This window comes from Macrobrachium nipponense, chromosome 3, assembly GCF_015104395.2.
Source record: "Macrobrachium nipponense isolate FS-2020 chromosome 3, ASM1510439v2, whole genome shotgun sequence".
In the NCBI taxonomy this organism is placed as follows: domain Eukaryota; kingdom Metazoa; phylum Arthropoda; class Malacostraca; order Decapoda; family Palaemonidae; genus Macrobrachium; species Macrobrachium nipponense.
This window is the reverse complement of record NC_087202.1, coordinates 20,144,474-20,164,928: the sequence shown is the minus strand read 5'-3', so window position 1 is coordinate 20,164,928 and position 20,455 is coordinate 20,144,474. Positions and strand designations below refer to the sequence as shown.

Here is a 20,455-nt window from a genome sequence, read left to right as displayed (position 1 = left end):
AGGCTGCTATCATTACAGATCCCCATATGACATGCAGTAGGTGCTAATCTAATTTTTGTACCATTACTAATCTTTGCCCGAAATGTTGTTCCTGGCCTCCTTGCCCGAAATGTTGTTCCTGGCCTAAGTCGCAGTGGAGGGCGTTTTACACGAGGGTGCATTGTAGTTTCTACTTGTCCTTCTTAGGAGGGTTTTATGCCTCTTCGTTTGGACGATTTAGCCTCCCCCTCTTCCAGAAGCATTCCCTTGACTTTGGTTGTACTGCTGTCTCCTTTCCTTTCTTCCATCAATTCGTTGTTGGCAGCATTGGGAGTTGCACAAGATGGAGATTGTTTGATGTAGCCCCATCTCCAGCAGGATCTAATGTCCTTCCCAAGAAGGAGGCGGCTTCGCCTTCAGTTTCTTTTATTTCAGATTCTGAATCAAGCAAGCTGGCCTTGTCTCGGATTTCTTGGCGGCTCGTAACTCCCCGACCTCCAGGCCTATATTACTTTTGTTCTCGTGTGCCGACTTCTAGCAGGACACCTGTATCAATGTTCATGCTTACTGCCGTTCAAATGCCGTGACGTCACTCCTGGCTTCTCTACACAGCCGTGTCCCTCCCTTACAAGTATGTGTTTGTCATCATAGAAGTGTTAGTCCTTAATCTCAACCATCTCCTCCTCATGTACCTGTTCCAGTCTGTTGTATAGATGATAAGGCTCAGATTAAGAAGTTGAAGGTACATCCCACAACAGTGCCTCCTAAAACCTTCCTAAGATTCTTCTCTGCAATGTTGCAGTTAACGGTCGAGAATGTGAGGCTACCCTGGGCTGCAGACGTGTTTCTTGTTCGCCTCCCAAAGACCGGGACCTTAGGAATCAGTCTCCCCCAGGAGGTTCACATCAGCGTTGTTCCGTCTCAAGACAGTGTTCGTGTTGTCTCACAGCTGTGTAGACTACTCTAAACGTTCATGCACGATTTGTCCTGCGAACATGTGTGGTTCATTGCATGAGTTCGTACACAGTTTGGGTCGAGACCATGACAGGTTTCTTTCACGTGGCCATGTTCTGGAGCCCTCTGTATCAGGATCTTGAGTAATTAGGGGCTCCACCCCAACCAGTGGGAGGCATGATGCCTGGCTTCCTAGGGAAGCCTCTCCAGTGCTATTAGGGAAGGATGAGGATCCTTCCAAGCCTTCTTTGCGTCGTCAGTCTCCTTTGCCGGAGCCAGGAGTTTCTGTCTTCTTGCTCTGAGGTTGTTAATCTCATTTGTGAATTCAGTAATCTTGTGTGTAGAACATATGCATAGTGGTCTCACCTGGGGAAAGCCGTTTACACACATGAATACTAGACAACAAGGAGTAGGGCATCTTCCAAAGAGTGTAGCCTAGCCCTTAGACCAAGTAAGTGGTGTATGCATGGTAGGAACTGGAGGTGGTTTAGGGGGGCAGACAGGAGCACCTGAAACAATTTTTAGTGCTAGTGAATAACTGCTACACAGGTAATGAATGGTTTGTATTTCCATTAAACAGTTTGAACGAGGTTGCTTCCAGTACTGACATAAAACATATGAGGAAATAAAACATAATACTTCAATGGTATTCATGATGTTTTATTCAATGGTACCACCATTAACAGGAAAAATAAAAATATAATCTTTGATAAACCATCTGAAACAATTTTTATGATCATGACTTTCACAGTCATAAAACCAAAGTATATGCTCCCAACACAAACTGATGTTATTTCCACAATAAACTCAGTGATAAACAAGTCCTCAGTAGGACGTTTTGTGATACATTTATCAAGTGTTTAAAAGTATGCTAGCAACAAAACCCATTACGTATTTGCATGCTTTTGTGTAGAAATGGCCTACCTAATTTCCCTGTACAGTAAATCCTAAAAGCTTTCAGGCAAATTACACTTCTCATCTGATGTCTTTGACTGCAGTTTTTAAAATATTAAATAACTAACTTCAACTGTTACCATGTTAAATTGTTAGGCTCAAGAGGGCTGGATAAACTAATCCTTATAATAATAAACTATGTTAAAACAAAAGAACTGAAAACTTTTGTAAAATGACATTTATACTTAATATGTTAAACTAAAAAAAACAAAAATTTGCAGTGACAAATTGCTAACCCTTAAGTAACAATGAAAATTAGAAATTTCAGATTTTTTTTTCCTGCTTATCATGAATCTCAAATCATGACAAACAGCACAACCATCAATTAAATATACCAAATCATGTAAGACACATAACCTTACAAACTTTTTCATACTTAAACTTAACCTGAAAACATACTGAGGTTAAAGTAATTTAACCTGAAAACATACTAAGGTCAAAGCAATTTAACACCCTAGATGTAAACAGTGGACTTGAATATCACTGGGATTTTACTGTCTTCACATCTCCTTTGCAATCATATGCTTATTCCAGATCATATATATAAAAAAAACACCTTCTGCTAGCCACAAACCTCAAACTTATCACATCATACATGAAATGCAATTCTTTGAAAATTACACAATCTGTAAAATCATAGAAGTGCAAAGCTGGTTGTTCCATACACCAGCTAAGTCAAACATACAATTATTCAGATGTATTTTGTAAAGAACACTGCCTTTTAAAAATAATAAGAACATTTTATCAATTCATCCACTGTAAATCTGCATAGAAAAAAAAGTAAGAGGGCTAGCAGGCAAATTCATTTCATAGAACAGCAAGATGACTTCAGTCTGCCGGACTGTGCTGGTTCAGTATACACGTTGATACCAACATTTGATCAGAGTAGCATTTCAAATTTGTGGTTTTAGTGCAACTGTCAAGAAAATTTGTATATTCCAAGCTCAAATATTTTGCATCTTCAAAAAATGGTAACATTTCCCCCAAAATTAAGTATTACTTGGATTATTCATTAACTAAATGACAGCAGTGAATTAACTCAAAGAATCCCTTTAGAGAAGAAATATGCAAAACAGTTATATGATCACTGTAACAAATTTTACTTTTTTTATTGCCAATATTCACAAAATTTCCCCAAAACAAGGTAGCTACCTCATGTCAATAATCATTCCTTTATTACTTTTTTGAAACCACCACATTTACAAAACATTCAAAAGAATTAAAACAGGTGAAAATAATATATACTAATTATATATGTAATATAACCTGTGCAGATATTGCATTAAAACTTATTACAGAACCAAATACCCTTCAAAACATGATCAATGAATTACATAAAGAAAACCTAACAGGAAAAGAGTGATGACAAAAACTGATGGGTGTACCTATTTATTCTCCTTTCACTCCAACCCCACATGGTTTAAACAAGTGGGTTGAGGAGATTCAGGTGTGTAAAGTGGGCCACTCCACTAGTCAGGTCACAGGCCAGGTCAGCACTGTCGTCAATGGTCATACCAGTCACTCTGCTACACCCTTCCAATTATGGGGTCTATATAGTGGCTCACTGGTAATTACCCCCTTTCCCATCAGTAATTTAGGTTGTAGATAAATCCATATGTCTGGATTTGATTCATCTAGGAAATGTAAAAGGATATTCCACTAGACCACTTACTGAAGATCACTAGGCCAAAATTACCTACTTTTGATCAAATTAAGGTAAACCTTTCTAAGCCTAATTGAAATTGAGGGTCTTGATACCATTCATATGAATTTGTTTACCAATGCTTCCTCATGAGCTTCCATAGCCTAGAAGTAAGCAGGTGACCAACCACAATTGACGACTCCTTTAGGCTGCTTATTCCTTGTATGCCACTGTTGCTGCTGTGCCTGCTGTGGGTCCCCCTCTCTATTGCTCCACCTGCTGTTTCGCTGCTCTGGTGCGCTGCTTCATCGCCTTCATGCGCCAGGGGATCTTATCACGTCTGCCATCAGTACGGCTGTAAAAAGCAAAGGTTTTGTTGCATTACAGCTGGCTATCAAGATAAGTGCAACAAAATTGCTCAATTGCAAGAAGTGACAAAACTCAAAAAATGTGTTTTTTGAGTTATCGATAAGAGCAGATTGCCTGCATTTTGTTTCATATCGGTGGGAAATCTTACTTATATCCGTAATACTAACCTCCCAGTGAAAGATTCATCTTAATATTAATGGAGAAAGTATAGAATTTTAAACTTTATAAACTGCTTTTCCTAATAAATAGCAATTTTTTTAGTTAATGGGCAAAGTATGGAATTTTAAACTATAAATTGCTTCTCCTGATAAATAGCAATTTTTGAGTTATGTCACTCTTCTAGTATACGAGTGAAATGTTCTCTATTTTTTAAAAGTAGAGTAGCTAACCACTAAAAATTTTGACGCAGCATTATGATCAAATTCATAACTAAGAATGAAAAAGTTTTACAAATTTATCACTAAAAATTGAAAAAAATCCTGAAGGGTAATATACTGTATATATATATTTGTTTTTTTGACAAAAAACCACCACTGATGATACTGGTTTGTCCAGAAATAAGTATTCTTTAGTTATCAATCAGACTACATGAAGTACAGTTTTAGCTACATCTCTGAATTAGGGAGAGCAACGATTCTGCTTCGTCTTTAAATCGCCTCTTGCCCTAGGTAAGAGAAACAATGGAATACTGAAAGGCCATTCGACTTCTTGTCCTTTACTTAGTCTAGTAAAGGACAAGAAGTTGCAGTATTAGAGTTTCTCTTTCCTTCATGGAATTTGTCTTCATTTATTTATTCATCACATTCCATATTTTCGTGATTCAATTATACATATTCTGTGATGTGTGTATATAGTGGGAACTGCTTACAGAAAAAATATGGATGGCACAAGTATAACAATAAATCCACATTAATATGCTTGACGTTTTACCCTAATGAAAACTTGCCTGTGAAAAGTGGTGCGTCTGTGATGCTGGAGTGAAAAACGCACGGTCACCCTGGTATGTGGAGTCCTGGGAGAGGAGGCCATCGGTTTGACTTTGGAACTGATCAACCATATATGAATCCTGAGATAATTCTGCTTGAGAAAGTCCTTGTGAAAGTCCACTTAATCCAGGCCCAGGCATTCCCTAGATGAAGAAAAAATGCTCAGCCAAAGAAACACTAATTTTTAATATGTTTTCTCTACACTATACTTGAATATAAAGCAACTAACTAAAGAGTATCTGCAATGAAATACTTGGTTCTTTTTCATAACTTGTTCACATTACAATCAAATTAATGAGGGGATGCAAATAAAACAAACATGAACCTCATAAAGAAAACAAACCATACGTTATAACAGTAGAATCCTACCCCTCGGATTCAAACCTCAAATAGGTTAGTTAGTTCAGCACTAGTAGTAGTAAAATAAAAATACAGCATGACCAAACATTTAGGAAAATTTATAGTACCTGTGACAAATGTCCTTGTGTTAAGCCAGGCTGGGAATAACTTTGTGTGGTAGGATCTTGACTGAACGGCTGTGACAACTGAAGAGCACCTGCTCCACCAGTATTCTTATTAGGTTTCCTATTGCCCATTCTACCTCCACGACCACCTCCTCGTCCACCTCTTGCCTGTGCCAAAGCCTGCTGGTGTTGTTGGTAGAAACGGGGTGGCACGTGTGCCATGTTCATAAACATTCCAACAGGCACTGGCAAATTACTCAGTCCTGGTTGAGAATGATCAGCCGAGATGTAGTCCATTGCATCATGTGCCCGTCCATACATGTCATATTGAGGTCCTATAATACAAAAAGAAAACCATTATTTATTAAAGAAACAAAAATAGGCATTCTTCCAGAAACCCTTTTCAAATTGTGAAGGATAATATTTCCCTGTAACGTTTGCAATATTATGACAATAATGTTCACCAAAACCTCATGCACTACCTCTGAAACACTGAGATGGTGGGGGCATAGTTCCATTGATGTGACTTGAACGATCATACATAGATCCTGGCACCATGGCTTCTCGTGCATCATACATTGCTGTATTCATGAAGTGTGATCCTGGATTAGTTGCATTGATCAGTCTCTTAGGCTTGCTGAATTGCATCATCGACTCTTTGAGATTGTTGAGAGGCCCTTCAACCAAAACCTTCTTCTCCTTGAAATGATGTAGTAAATGATTCCACAATCCTTGCTGCTGACAAAAGGAAACATTGTAGACTTAATTTTAAGTACCTAACATCTATGACTGTGGTAACTTTCATCTGTCCTAAAAAAATTTTCCTCTGCAATAAGCTTAAGCAAAATGTCTAACAAAGACACAACAAACCTTCTAGGACCCATGCAAAAACATTCTTATTCAAAATTATTTGGTAAGGAACAAAAATACAGTGCAAGCAATTAAATAGTTACCATATAAAAAATCCTTAAAAAAATTAAAACATGCAAGCAATAGGACTTATAAAAAAAATTAGACTAATAAAAAATATAAAGTATTAATTCCAAGTAATAATTATAACACCTTATCTGTTCAAAACATGCACAAAGCAGTATTAAATTTTTTTACTGAATAATGAAGCCAACTCTACATGCAGATTTGGCAACCAGCAACAGTTATCTACTGCTACCAGCATCTATTTTCTTTAAACAGCACAGCTTACTTCAAATAACAGCAAGTTCCCTTAATGCCTGCCTCCCCATGTCAATGATTGCAATGTCTCCTTACATTAATATATTTTTTGTCATTTATGGCCAATATAACTTCATGTATAACTAAAAACACAGCTTCTCCTAATTAATTTTTTTTCAAGACTTCTACGCCCCATTTCCTGATTCAATATTTAACAAACATGGTATTGTTCTCTTTACTACAAAGACAAAGACTTGACCTATTTCCTAAAGTAAAAAATAAAAAGTATGGGCATAATTCCTAAAAACTGAGAGCAAGTCTGAACCTATAAACTTTTCTCCAAGGCAAAGACAAAATACCTATTCTTCAAGTACTACCAGCTTTGGTTTACTTGAACTGCACTTTTGGATTAGTTTATCTTTGTTTCCCCATACAATACTTCCATTAAAAACCTCTTGAAAAATGCTAACAATATGCAAATCATATCTTAATATACTGAAATAATTCTTTTTATAACAACAGTGCTGTCTTAAGTCCCTTATAACTAATGTAATTCATGAGGTCCTACTTTTCTTGTTAATTGCAATCCTAACATTTACATAATCACTGATATTACAAAATTACAAGAGCCAAAAAATTTCAATAAATTTCCCTCAAGAGGATGCAATAAGTATCAATTGCTGATATTCAAAGAACTAGTTCTTACCTTAGATAGTACTTTTGGGTTTCCAACAATGATAATACCATATCGAGCGCGTGTAAGAGCAACATTCAAACGTCGAGGATCTGAGAGAAAACCAATTCCCTGGTGTTCATTGGAACGCACACAAGACATAATAATCAAATCCTTCTCACGGCCTTGGAAGGCATCCACACTGGCAACTTCCAGGCGTTGATATAATTTCTGGTTAAGTGGTCCTTGATACTGCATATACTGTACCTGTGAGGTATAAAAATACTGAATTAAATTGAATTTAACATTTAGGCCAAAGGCCAAGCACTGGGACTTATGAGGACATTCAGCGCTGAAACAGAAACTGACAGTAAAGTTTGAACAGTGTACAACAGGAGGAAAACCTTGCAGTTGCACTATGAATCAATCATTAGGTGAGGGTGGAAGTAAGATGGAAGAGAATATGAAAAGAGGTACAGTACAAGATAAGAAAGTGGACACAGTAAGAGGAACGAAAGGGCACATCGGGGTTATTTAATGCATTGTAATGATCTCAAAATTATATTTTTATCATAATTATAATTTGGTTACAGGTCCACAATAATACTGCATGTGAGTATAAGGACTTAAATGGATAATGAAAGCTTTTATTATCCATTAAAGACATTATACTCACATGCAATATTACTGTGGACCTGCAACCATTGTCATAATTTTCAACATGGAAAATGGTGCCCAAAATTATATTTTGTATATACGTACTTACCCAGCAATTATATAGCTAAGAGTTTCTACTCGACGGCAGCTTATGTTCAAATTTCATGGGTAGCGCCTCGATGGCTCAGTGTAGGTCTACAGTGCCATCCCCCTGCAGCAACACTAGGAACAACTTGGCTAGTTACGTCATTCTGTTTTATGCATAATGTCCATCAGAGGGGAGGCGGGTGGCTCCGATCATATAATTACTTGGGTAAGTATATACAAAATCTAATTTTATTATAAAAATATCACATTTGCATATGTGACTTACCCAATAATTATATAGCTGATTCCACACTGAATGGAGGTAGGATCATGGACATGTTCTACTCCAAAGAATTTGAAATATTAAAGTTGCTAGCATTGAAAAATCAATGTAGTGGCATGGCGGTAGAGCCAAGGGTCGCCTCCTACTTGGGGGAAACTTTGCAGTGAGAACGGTCTTATAGCTAGCAAAGTATGATAGGTGTCCCGCCCTTGCCCTGGGCGCAATACCCCAATAAAACAACCAAAAAACATTGACACCTACACTGAAATAAAGTTAAGACCCCTTCACTAAAAGTGGTGGGTTCTCCAGGTACACTGTACCCCTGGCTCTCCAAACTAAGCACCTCGCTGAAGTGCTGAAAAGGTGAAGAGATAATAATAAGAGACCATCCAATGCTTCCTTCTACGATGCCATGCCAGTCACTAAAATGGTCACGAGATACTGAAAAAATTTGACCCTTTTTAAAACTATATAAAACAAAAGCAGAGGTATCAGGCAAAATCTTCCAATGTCACTCCAATTCGGGGTGAAAAATTAGTAATTGAACACTTACGAATTAGAAAGTGAATATGGAAGACAAAAACCGCTGTTTGTCCGAGAAATCATTCTGAATCATCACAATGGCCTATGGATCAATTGCGACGAAGCAGACTTACGGACTTATGTTGTACTCATACTGTGGCGTAAACAGAAGATAACAATGAGTCTAAAGAGACAAATCTTTGTCTGATGATTCTCGCAATGGCAAATGTGTACAAAATAGGAACCATAAGTGAGAATCCAAAGCCAACCAGAGACTTAAGTCTGTGATGGCCGACCAAAGATCCTTATTAGCAGTTAAACCTCAACAGCAGAGAAACAATACTAATTTGAATAGACAAGCACAGAAACACTCACTGAGAGGGCATGACTCTGTAGGCTCAGTTGCCCCATAGCACATTCCACCTTGGAATGCATTCGTCTTGTAGAGCCATCGAGTAGACGACAAGATACCCTCGAGCACCTACATGATAACCGGAACAAGAAAAAGAAAACCCCTTGTTTGGCGATAATTGGCAACTCTTGGAAGGCCCAGAAGACTTACTCGCACGGTAAAACTGATAACAGGCATGTCACTAGAATATACAAGTACGTATATTCGTAGGCTCCTGTCGACCGTGCGTCAGCCTAATTCTTCTTCCCTTCGAAGAGAAATAGAATAAGGACTGGAAACAGACCTTCATTCTCTAATGAAGAGAGCGAAGGTGAAGCTATCCTGAAGAAAAGCTTTTATGGCGATAACAGGACACCAAAGACGACTAGTTCATACCAAATTGGTTGTTCCCAAAACAGAAACACTAACTGGAAAGATTCTAAGATTGAACCAAGAACATAGGCTCTTGCATCCGAACTATGGGGAGAGTAATTTGTAGATTCCCTTAATTCAGGATGACTGTTCTTCTCGGAAGTAGAGGAAGCGGGCAATAACGCACACGATCATCAACTTGTGGTGAAGATAGCAATTGAAAGACTTAGGAAAACTTATTCAACTATGTGAAGAAGACACTTCCTGAAGGGAGCACAGAGATTTTCACCCACCAAACGGAGCATTCACTTCCTACAACTGGTTTGATAGTGGGAATGCAAGAGAGTAAAATTGACTAAGCCAAAAGATGGCGAGAATGTGCTACTTCTCGCCATGCATCTGTCTTCGTGATCGAAACTTAATGATGAAGACATGAAAAACTTCTTTCTTGACTCGTTATGTCCTGTTCAAGTGGTGGCTAACGAAAGATCACCTAGTTTAGACGAAAGGGAACAAGGAGACTGTCGTTGGTGTCCAACAGGATGCACCAAACTACCAACAGCTGTTGCCAAGTGAGGCGTGGATAAACGCCAAGTGAGCCAAAGCAAGGAAGTGGACTCCTCCAATGGCGCAGAGGCAGAGTGCCTGGATGAGGAACTGGTACTCGACAAAATATGTCCGTATAAAAAAGATTCGAACAGCTAGGCACCAATACCTGGTGCTCATCATGAGAACTGGTACTATTCAGATGAATGTCTAAGATAAAAGTATTGAGAAGGCTCATATATACCAATGCATGAGCAGAGTTCTAACCCACTTCTTCTGCGAACTACAAGGCGGTATCTGTACCTGTAAGCACATGTGAAGGCGTGCGAGTTGACACACTGGCTGCGAACACCTGGGAGAGGACTAGCTATCAGAAGCAAAAGGTCGCTTACGACGCTTCCAACATCTAATTGCAAATAGGGCGCTCAAGATTAGTACTAATTAAGTAAAATAAGTAATATTTCTTTAATTTGATGACTACTGATGACCAGTTTGACCGAGGGGGGGGTGGGGGTGGGGAGACTCCCATCGGACTCCCTCAGACAAATCAGCCGAGTCGTGAGTTGAAAAATCGTGAGAGTTGGATCAGCTGAGTCACGAGTCAGACATCAACTGAGAGTCGAATCATCAAAGTCTCAAGTTGAAAAAAAACTGAGAGTTGGGTCTGCAGTCATGAGTCAAACGAACATAAACTGTGAGGAGTCAGACACGCAGGACTGCAAGGGAGCGAGGCTTCATTGACCGAAATACCTCTTCAGAGGTCGAGAGACCAAAGAATTATGTCATCAATGCGATCTATTGGGTGATGAACCACTGGAATATTACTACAATTGTACACTCTCACTGATATGCCTTTCCAGTGGCGTTGAATCTAAACCTATACACTCACGACAGGTTCGACGGAGGGGGAAAAAATCCTTCCTCACTCCACATCCATCAAGATGTCTTTTCAATGGCTGTCTACTGATACCTGGGAAAAGCTACAGGTTTGACTGAGGGGCAACTTCAGACTACCTTCGACTACCAGTATGTCCTCTCCTAAGCTGTTCTTGGCCGTGAGAAGCAGCAGGACAGTAACTTTCAAGTCTAAGAGATCCGAGAAGCCAGATAGTCACCTCCTCTGACACATCCAGAAAGATGCCTTTCCAGCAGCTGTCTGTTGATACCTGGGACTGACAACAGGTTTGACTGAGGGAGCGGCTACCTATGTGAACAAATCCCCCCCCCCCCCCCCTTCCTTGGACCTCTGGTATGTCTTCTCCCCGGTGCAGGGGAGCAGAACAGTGACCTTCGTCTAGGAGAATCGAGGGACCTTGTAGCCACCTGCTCCACTGCGCAACATTTCAATGTTACACTGATGAAATCACGCTAATCGAAATAAAATGCTGGTAAAGGCATGGGAAGGAAGCAATATAGTCAGAAGCAGGAGCTAATGACTTTATATAAAAGGGTTAGTAGGAGAGAAATGGCGTCAGCTTTAGGAGGCGTGAGGCAAAAGGTGAACATGTTATTGTTATAATACAATTAAGTTTGTTCATACTTACCTGGCAGATATTATATAGCTGTATTTTCTGAAGTCCGACAGAATTTAAAAATTCGCGGCACACGCAGTGTTGGCGGCCATGTGCTTAGTACCCATTCCCGCTGCTGGGAGGCGGATATCAGGAACTATTCCCATTTTCTATTCATTACTTTTATCAGTGCCACTGTCTCCTGAGGGGAGGTGGGTGGGCACTTTAATTATATATATCTGCCAGGTAAGTATGAACAAACTTAATTGTATTATAACAATAACATTTTGTTCATGAAACTTACCTGACAGATATATATATAGCTGAATCCCACCTTCGGATGGTGGGAAGAGACAGAATGGGATTTTTGGGAAACTAAATTAAGTAGATGATATACATCTTGGTTCCTGACCTGTTAGCATAGCCGACTTCGTGATTACTGTCACCAAAGTCTGCTTCTGCGTAACTAGAGTTGCCAGCGAGGTAGAGACCTGTAATGCTGGTGCGCTCTAGATGATCTGTCAACGGGGGCGTGACCACAATGTGACTAGACCATATGACCATACTTCTGAGGGCACCGAAGCTAAAACCACCACCTGACCTAACCTATCAAAGTTAGTTCCATAACTTCTAGGCTAAAGAAAAGGAACGCGCCTCAAGCGACCAACCCTTCAAAGTTAAAAGCACACCTATCCCTTTTCTATAGGATAGGATTCGTGTTGCTTCCTGCACCCAATAATATATCTACGGAATATGTATGGTCCTAGCGACTTACGGATCTGAAATGTCGTCTTCACATCCCGTCGGGAGTGTGAAGCGAACACAGAGTTGCTTCGCTAAAGCGTGGCACTCAGGATGGTTACTGAGTGTCATGCTCTGTTGAAATGCTTCCGAGGCCGCGCCCTCGACCTCTTGAGCATTCATATTAAGAAAAAATCTCAAATCTTTATGCAAACATAATGAATGAGACCTCTTTTAAAAGAAACTCCTTGGCTATAATGCCAGGGTGTTCTTGGACATGAACCAGTCTGGTCTTTTTACGGAACATCGCAGATTGTCGGTAGTGTGAAGCGAACCCAGAGTTGCTTCGCTAAAGCGTGGCACAGATGTTTACTGAGTGTCATGCTCTGTTGAAATGCTTCCGAGGCCACGCCCTCACCTCTTGAGCATTGATATTAAGAAAAAAATCTCAAATCTTATGCAAACATAATGAATGAGACCTCTTAAAAGAACTCCTTGGCTATAATGCCAGGGGTTTCTAGCTGACATGAACCAGTCTGGTCTTTTTATGGAACACCGCAGATTGTCCGTTGACCTTGACTTTCTATAGTTTTATCAAGATAAAACTTGAGAGACCCTACAGGGCACAGGACTCTCTAATGCCCTTGCCTCCCAATAATTCGTGCCATACCCTGGTCTCCAAGCCTTCGGGTCAAGGGTTAGACAGGTTTTCGTTCTTATCAAGAACGGAAGGCTTAGAGGACAGACCTCATTATGTCCTTTAAAGCCAAAACCTCTGATGATGGCTAAAACCTCACTAACCCTCCTTGCCGTGGCTAGAGCGGTTAGAATATTAGCCTTTCTGGTCACGTGTATTAAGTTCGCAGAAAGGGATAGGTTCGAAATGCTTTTGCATCAGAAACTCTGACTACGTCTAAGTACCATGCCGGAACCTTTGATCCAGAGAATTTCAAGATCTCCACAGACCTCAAAGATCGTGAAGCTTTGTTTTTGACAGAACCGAATCTCTGAGCCTAGAGGCCGTCAACAACATATTTGCATATTCTACAATAGTTAGGACTTATCTCTTATCTCATACTTCATACGGAAAGATAGAACCATAACGAAATTCACAGAGGTAGAGGAACAGTCATTTCCACCTTCACTATCTCCAGAAACGGCCCCCCCTCCGAGTGAAAACAGAAAATAGGTAGCACTGCTTTGCCTTGGCCAAGAGACTGCCATTAATCTTGAAGATCTTATCGTTTCTCGATAGTCTAAAACGAATTCAGACTTAGAGAGGAGAGATATTAGATACTTCACTAAGTGACGATGTTAGATTACACCGATTCTCTCGGGAAGGGTCTTTGGACAATTCTCTGAATTACCTGACCTCTGTGAATCCAACCTCTTAGAGGCCAACATGTGGCGACTAAAGCTAATCCTCTAGGATCATGAATAAGGGAACAACTTAAGAGGAAGCTCCATTCGTCTTCAATATTACGAAAAACTTAACGAAAAGGACGCCCTCAGTCTCTCCTCACTTTCGACATACTTCTAAGTGAGGATTACTCAGACGTCAGTAGTTGTTGCCTTCGATCAAAAGAAGAACCCGCACGGACGTGCACTAGTTTAACGAACCTCTTGAGGATCGTTACGTTCCGTGCCCAAGCCCATAACCAATTCTCTCTTCTTGAGCTATGTAGAGCTGAGAAATTATCCGAGATGATTTGGGCCACTCGATCCAAACTCACCCTTCGAGGAACTGGAGAGCCGACCAATTTGGCTTCCAATTCTTTCAGACAATGTGCCAGAACATCTGTTCTCTGTTCGGATGTCTGGCCACCCTCTCGCTATCACCCGAGGTGATCCTCAAGCCGTTGAGAGAAAATTAGAATTACAAGATCTTTGATGTTATTCCAATTTCTTCGTGAGGAAAATTTGTAGAGGTCTGAATTGCTGTTTATTCATGGAAAAACAAGCTTCTCCAGCGAGGAAATGGTCCCCAGCAAAACTCATCCATTCCCTCACTCAGCCTGCTTCCTTCCCTAAATAAGGCTGCGCTTTGCATAAGCAGGAGAGCATTATAGTGCTATGCCGCGGTAGATTCGTACAGAATGTTACCGTGCGGTAAACCCGCACCTAACAAGTATAAGAGATATCTTGTTGAAATTTTCTAAGTAAACGGCAGGTATGATCATTCAAGATTACTAGAAATTTTCTCAACCCGAGGCTAAAATCATTGATTGTTAGGGCAGAGAGACGGTTTATTCAGCCATTCCCCGCAAGGGAGAGAGACGTAACACCGCGCATGACACCGAGCTAGCCGGTACTGCGTAGATCACAGTAACAGCAGCCTTGATCATCGTCTCGCACTATGTGCCTGAGTTGCCAGCTACTCCTTTTACGAAGGGATAGGTATGAAATTATCGAGCAAAGGAAACTCTCAAGCAGGCATATTTAACGAAACAAAATTCGCTAAATACAGAAGCTGAGTTGGTGTTGCAGTTCAATTAGAATACTTCTCGTCTAAGTCGCAATCCGTAGAATAACTAGGATATGCGCCTACCCCTCGGACAATTCAACTGCTTAGTAGAATCATGTCGCGAGGTTAATATACGTAGTATATTTATAGTATTCTGAACAACGATCTCCATCCTAAATTCTTTCCTTCAAGAAAACAAAATAAGGATTGGAGATCGACCACCTTCGATCTCTATCAAAAAGAGTGAAGGAGAAGTCTTCTTCGAAGGAAAGCTTCAATGGTGAACAGAATACTATCTGCCTGAGTTGCCAGCTACTCCCTTTATGAAGGAATAGGTATGATATTATCGAGCAAAAGGAAACTCTCAAGCAGGCCTATTTAAACGAAACCAGAATCGCTAAAAACAGAAGCTGAGTTGGTGTTTCGAACCATACCTGAAGAGTTGTTCTTACTCCGAAAACTCTTGAAGGTTGAAGGGAGTGTCAATTAATACATTAGAACAACAGTTCTTTCGGCTTCTATCCGCAGAGGTAAATACGATATGCGTATATTGACTTGACCCATGCGTTAGCAAAATGACGCAAAGATAAACTACGTAAGTATTGTAGTAATTTGAACATCGAATTCTCTACTACATCTTTCCTCGACGAGGAAGAGAGAAAGAAAGGAAAACGACTGTCCACGTTCTAATGAACGAGACTTTTAAAAGAAACTCCTTGACTTCTTTTGCCAAGGACTCTTTTCCAAGAAAAGGGAGTAATATTCGAATAGAGATCATCAAGAGAGAACCGAGGATCGAAAAAGGACCGTTCAATGTTCTTATGATATTGGACAAAAGACGTTCCTGGATAGTCTACAAGCTCTTTTCTAACTAACCCCGGATGAGCCTCTGAAAATGATGAAAAAAGAAAGCTCTTCCGAAATTTGTTAATGAGTTTATCCGCTTAAACGATAAAAACGTTAAATCTATGTCAATGAGAAACTACCCCATTTGTTTATGAGGGGTCCCCCACTTAAATGACAATGGGCGAAAACGTTCCTGACTTGACAAAAACTATTAGCACTTTGCTAATAGGGGAAAACCCTTTAACATGACGAAAGTCACCCAGGAATCCGAGTATATAATCTTCCCGATTCTCAAAGAAATCGATGAAGAGGAAAGAGGGATCGAAGAAAAAATTCGGGTATGTCTCTCCGCTAACTCCGAATCCTTTTAAAAATTTCTGTAAAGAAATGTCCTCAACAGCAAATAAGACGCCTTCAACAAGTCTTTTCTCTCGCAAAGCGTCCTGCCGAGCTTCCACCGAAGCGTCCTGGCGAATGTCCACAAAAGCGTCCTACTGAGCGTCCTCAAAAGCGTGCTGGAAAGCGTCCTGCTGAGCGTCCTGCTGAGCGTCCTGCCGAGCGTCCTGGAAAGCGTCCTGCTTAGCGTCCTCAACAAACGTCCTGCTTAGCTACGAGCGTGTCTGAGCAGAGAACACCAAGTCTTCTGAACGACGTTTCAGAGAGGAACTCGTGAGCGCCTTGATGCATGCAAGGCCCGCCAAGAGGCGTCCTGGCGAGCGACCTTGCCAACATCTCAATGCTATGACGAACCGCGTTTTGCGTATATGACATTGAATATTTAAGGGACGTCATCATGCGAGTCTCATGGAGAGCCGCACGCTGGCTCCTGAAGAGTGTGAACACGAAAGGAAGACGTATGGCTTTCGTCTTCCGCAAGGTGCTTGCCGAGCGTCCTGGAGAATGTCTCTACTTATAGGACGTCGAGCACCTCCAAAAAGCTCCCTCACGTCTAAATTGCCCTTCTTATGACGAGCCAAGAGACATAAGTTGTTTGACTGTGCAAAAGCGCTTGCCGGCCGTCAAACTTATCAGCTTGCTTTTTCGAAGAAAAGCGAACGTTACATAACGTATACGGAGCGCCATGAGGAGAGGAGACGAATACTGAGTTGCTCCTCCAAAAGGTGGAATCAAGAATGTCCTTGATTACCAAATTCTTTTGGAATGCTAGCGAGGTTGAAACAGCTCTAACTTCATGAGCGTTCACTCGCAGGAGGCTCAAATCACTCTTCTGGCAAGATGAATGAACCTCCTTAATAATGTATAAGTGATATATACATGAGTGTTCATATACAGGAGCTGAAGGGGTTCACTCGCAGGAGGCTCAAATCAACTCTTCTGGCAAGATGCAGGCCTCCTTAATAATGTATAATGATGTATACATGAGCGGTTCACTCGCAGGAGCTCAAATCACTCTTCTGGCAAGATGATGAGCCTCCTTAACAATGTATAACTGATATCACTCGTTACGAGGAGGCTCAAATCACTCTTCTGGCAAGATGAATGAGCCTCCTTAAATGTCCCTTAGGAGAAAAGAGCCAGTGCATTCTTCTAAAAGGGAAAATGTGGGTCTCTTTACTCTTTCATCCTCCTTCGTGACGAGAGAGAGGACGTGAAGCGTCCTCTTCTCTAAAGCTTCTTTAGGGGGGCGCGAGTCCTTCCGAGAAACTCAAACCCCTGTGTGGGGAGGACGCCTCGGAGGACGAGAAGCAATCCTTCAAGATTCGTGCACGTGCACGATCTTTAGCAGCCTGGGAAGCGTCAACAGGTTCTGCCGAAGGGACGGCAGATCGGTGGGGAGCCCCCGTAACCCTCTTGCGGCTTTCGGGGAGCCCCCTTACCCTCCTTGGCGGCTTTCGGACCTGCCCTCAATCACCTGAGTCCCATGGGAGTCCGACAGAGGTCCAGGCCTAGAGGCATTATGGGGCCGATCCACAACACAAGGGGCACTACACTTCACAACACTGATTGGAGAGCGAGCACTTTAGTCTAAGATTACTTGATGTAATCCTCTAGCAGACACTTATTCTAGGCCGTAAGCCATACCACAGGGTTAGGCAAAAATAAAATCTACAGGAGGTTAGAAGTTCATTATTTCTAACTTCTGTTTACTGTGGAGGAAAACTCCTGATTCTAACACGCTCTAAAATGCGTAAATGAATCCTCCTTCTTCCGTAATCAGTCACACATTACACTAATTACCTTATGCCAAACATGTAAACGTCATATATACTAAGCGAGTGGTCTACCGAAAAGTTCCGGTAGCCTCACCTTACCATGCAGACAACAAAGTCTGAAACTAGGCTAACTAGCTTCAGACATCAAATGCAATGAAAAAATCTACGATAGCGTATGCCTAGCCACAAATCCAAGTTAATAATCGAAAGAATAATTAGGATACTTAAGTGGCTAATGAAGTTTTTCAAAATCCTAGGTGGAGGTCTGTAAACAGTTGTTTACCGACCGAGGCGACAGAAAAAAAATTAGCATAGAAATGGGAATAGTTCCTGATATCCGCCTCCCAGCAGCGGGAATGGGTACTACCACCTGGCCGCCCACTGCGTGTGCCGCGAATTTTTAAATTCTGTCAGACTTCAGAAAATACAGCTATATATATATCTGTCAGGTAAGTTTCATGAACAAAACTGGGTTTTAGGCAGGCATAGGCACCCTAAACATTGGGCAGCCATTGTCGACTCAAACACTGAGCACTCGGCAGTCACTGGCGGCCAAAACGCTGAAGGCATTCTTATTCTTTCAAATCATGTAAATGTACGAGTACATTTTGTATAATGTAACAAAATAAATTCCACTCTAATTAGTGGAGAGAGAGAGAGAGAGAGAGAGAGAGAGAAAAAAAATATTTACAAATGTATGAAAATTAACGTAAATGTATATACATTTACGCTCTAAAATATCAAGAATTCAAAGTAATGAAATTCATAACCGATTTACGCACTCTCGGTGGCCTCGGTCCTACCCCGCAAATTGACACGAGTGGCATGAGTTGGAGGTTAGGTTACCGAACGTGAACAATCACAACTGTATGACACCAGGAAAATACCTCCATACACCAAGGGCATCCCAGCTCTCTCTGTACGTAATGAAGTACTGCCGAAGCAAAAACCCGGTAGTTAATTAATATTTGATTGATAGGACAATCTGCCTATTACTTCCCGCAGCCAAACCATCATGCCATTCTCTCCTTAATACATTGTCAATCTCCACCTTTGTCTCTGCAAAGGAAAGTGATGAGTATCGCATGCACGGCAAACAAACAAAATGTATTGGCCTAATTGCCAACATTTGGCCTAAAAATAAGGTCTTAACATTCACAAAATATCTTTAAGGTAATTATATTTACCGGCAGTTTGACTAGCCTATGATCGGTAAGCAAAATCCCAAAAACAATATCACCAAATGGAATGATGCAACATTCCTGCAATGTTCCAGAATTACTTGAAAAGTAATCATTAACAGGCAACAGGTAATCCTGGTAAGTAAATAAATGCAAAAGTTGTGGGATAAAATATTGGATAACTTTTAGAATTACTTTAAGGTAATCATTACCTTCGACTTGAGAATAGTCTATATCCGGTGAACAATTACAAGCGTAAAAGGATTGTTCTAAGGTAACTGATACCGGTGCGGTGTCTTGCTAATAGCTCATGGCCGGTAAACAAATTCTAAAAACGAAAGTTTGGCCTAAAGTAATGACAACATCAATATTAGTTACTAAAAGCAATACTTAACGGATGACTTACGGTAAGTAAAAAGACATGCAAAAGTATCTGATCTACTTGAATAGTGATCCATTCAAGAACTATCTATAAGGCCATTATTATTCCCGGAGACTGCAAGTATCTGGCTAGACGTTAATCTGAAAAAAATAAACAAGACATAAAGACGATTCATCCTGCTTGAAGGCTATGAATGCGTTCTGGTGGTTGTAACACTACCGAAATATGGTGATATAACCAGAAAATAAGAACAAGCTGCTTCCTGCTTGAAGGCTATGAATGCGTTCTGGTGGTTGTAACACTACCGAAATATGGTGATATAACCAGAAAATAAGAACAAGCTGCTGTAAGCACTCTATGTTTTGTCGAGTGCGGCAGAAAACAGAATGACGTGATTAGCCAAGTTGTTCCTAGTATTGCCATAGGGGTCGGCACTGTACACCTACACTGAGCCATCAAAGTGCTACCTGCAAAATTTGAACTTAGGCTGCCGTCGAGTAGACTCTTAGCTATATAATTACTGGGTAAGTCACATTTACAATAAGGAAAAACTCCATCTGTACTGATCTGGCATTTATGTTTTATTGTATCCGTTTATTAAACCTCTTACGCCGATCGGACGTATTAATCGTCGTGATAAATTGTCTCCCGGGTGCCGATTGGACGTATTAAACGTCGACATAAGTTCTTTTTTCTTTTAATTCGCGGAAAAATACTTATAGGCCTACGAGCCAAAAAATGTTGAATCACGTGCCTTGGGGGATGGCTCACGGATCAAGGCGTTGTTTTGTTTACAATCATTACGCAGGCGCGCAAGCGCGAATTTCTTTCTTATTGCACTAAAAAGTATCAGTGACACATCTCAAGAAATTATTTTGTCACTTTGACATAATTTTTGCACCATTTTAAATTAGCCGTTACATGGAGTATTACATATGAAAATGTGCACAATTTCATGTAGAATACAAAAAAAAAAAAAAATACTCATGATTGTAGCTTTTATCAGTTTTGAATTATTTTCATATAAATAACGAGGAGCCAAAATTTCAACCTTTGGTCAACTTTGACTCTACTGAAAATGTCGAAATCGCAATTGTTAGCTAAACC

At 40.6% G+C, this 20,455-nt stretch overlaps 1 protein-coding gene across 2 annotated transcripts in view; it reads right to left on the bottom strand.

Moving 5' to 3' along the window:
• Positions 1 to 1,572: 1,572 nt before the first annotated feature.
• LOC135221651 (regulator of nonsense transcripts 1-like) overlaps positions 1,573 to 20,455 on the bottom strand; it is a 103,247-nt gene continuing 84,364 nt past the window's right edge. The window contains exons 15-19 of one of the 2 annotated variants that reach the window (XM_064259342.1): positions 7,225 to 7,458; positions 5,831 to 6,086; positions 5,352 to 5,683; positions 4,845 to 5,027; positions 1,573 to 3,884 (exon numbers count right to left, since the gene is read on the bottom strand). In XM_064259342.1, the coding sequence (XP_064115412.1) occupies positions 3,876 to 3,884; positions 4,845 to 5,027; positions 5,352 to 5,683; positions 5,831 to 6,086; positions 7,225 to 7,458 (1,014 nt within the window). In that variant the 3' untranslated portion in view covers positions 1,573 to 3,875. The remainder of the gene's footprint in view (positions 3,885 to 4,844; positions 5,028 to 5,351; positions 5,684 to 5,830; positions 6,087 to 7,224; positions 7,459 to 20,455) is intronic. The other variant, XM_064259343.1, reaches the window with a different exon arrangement.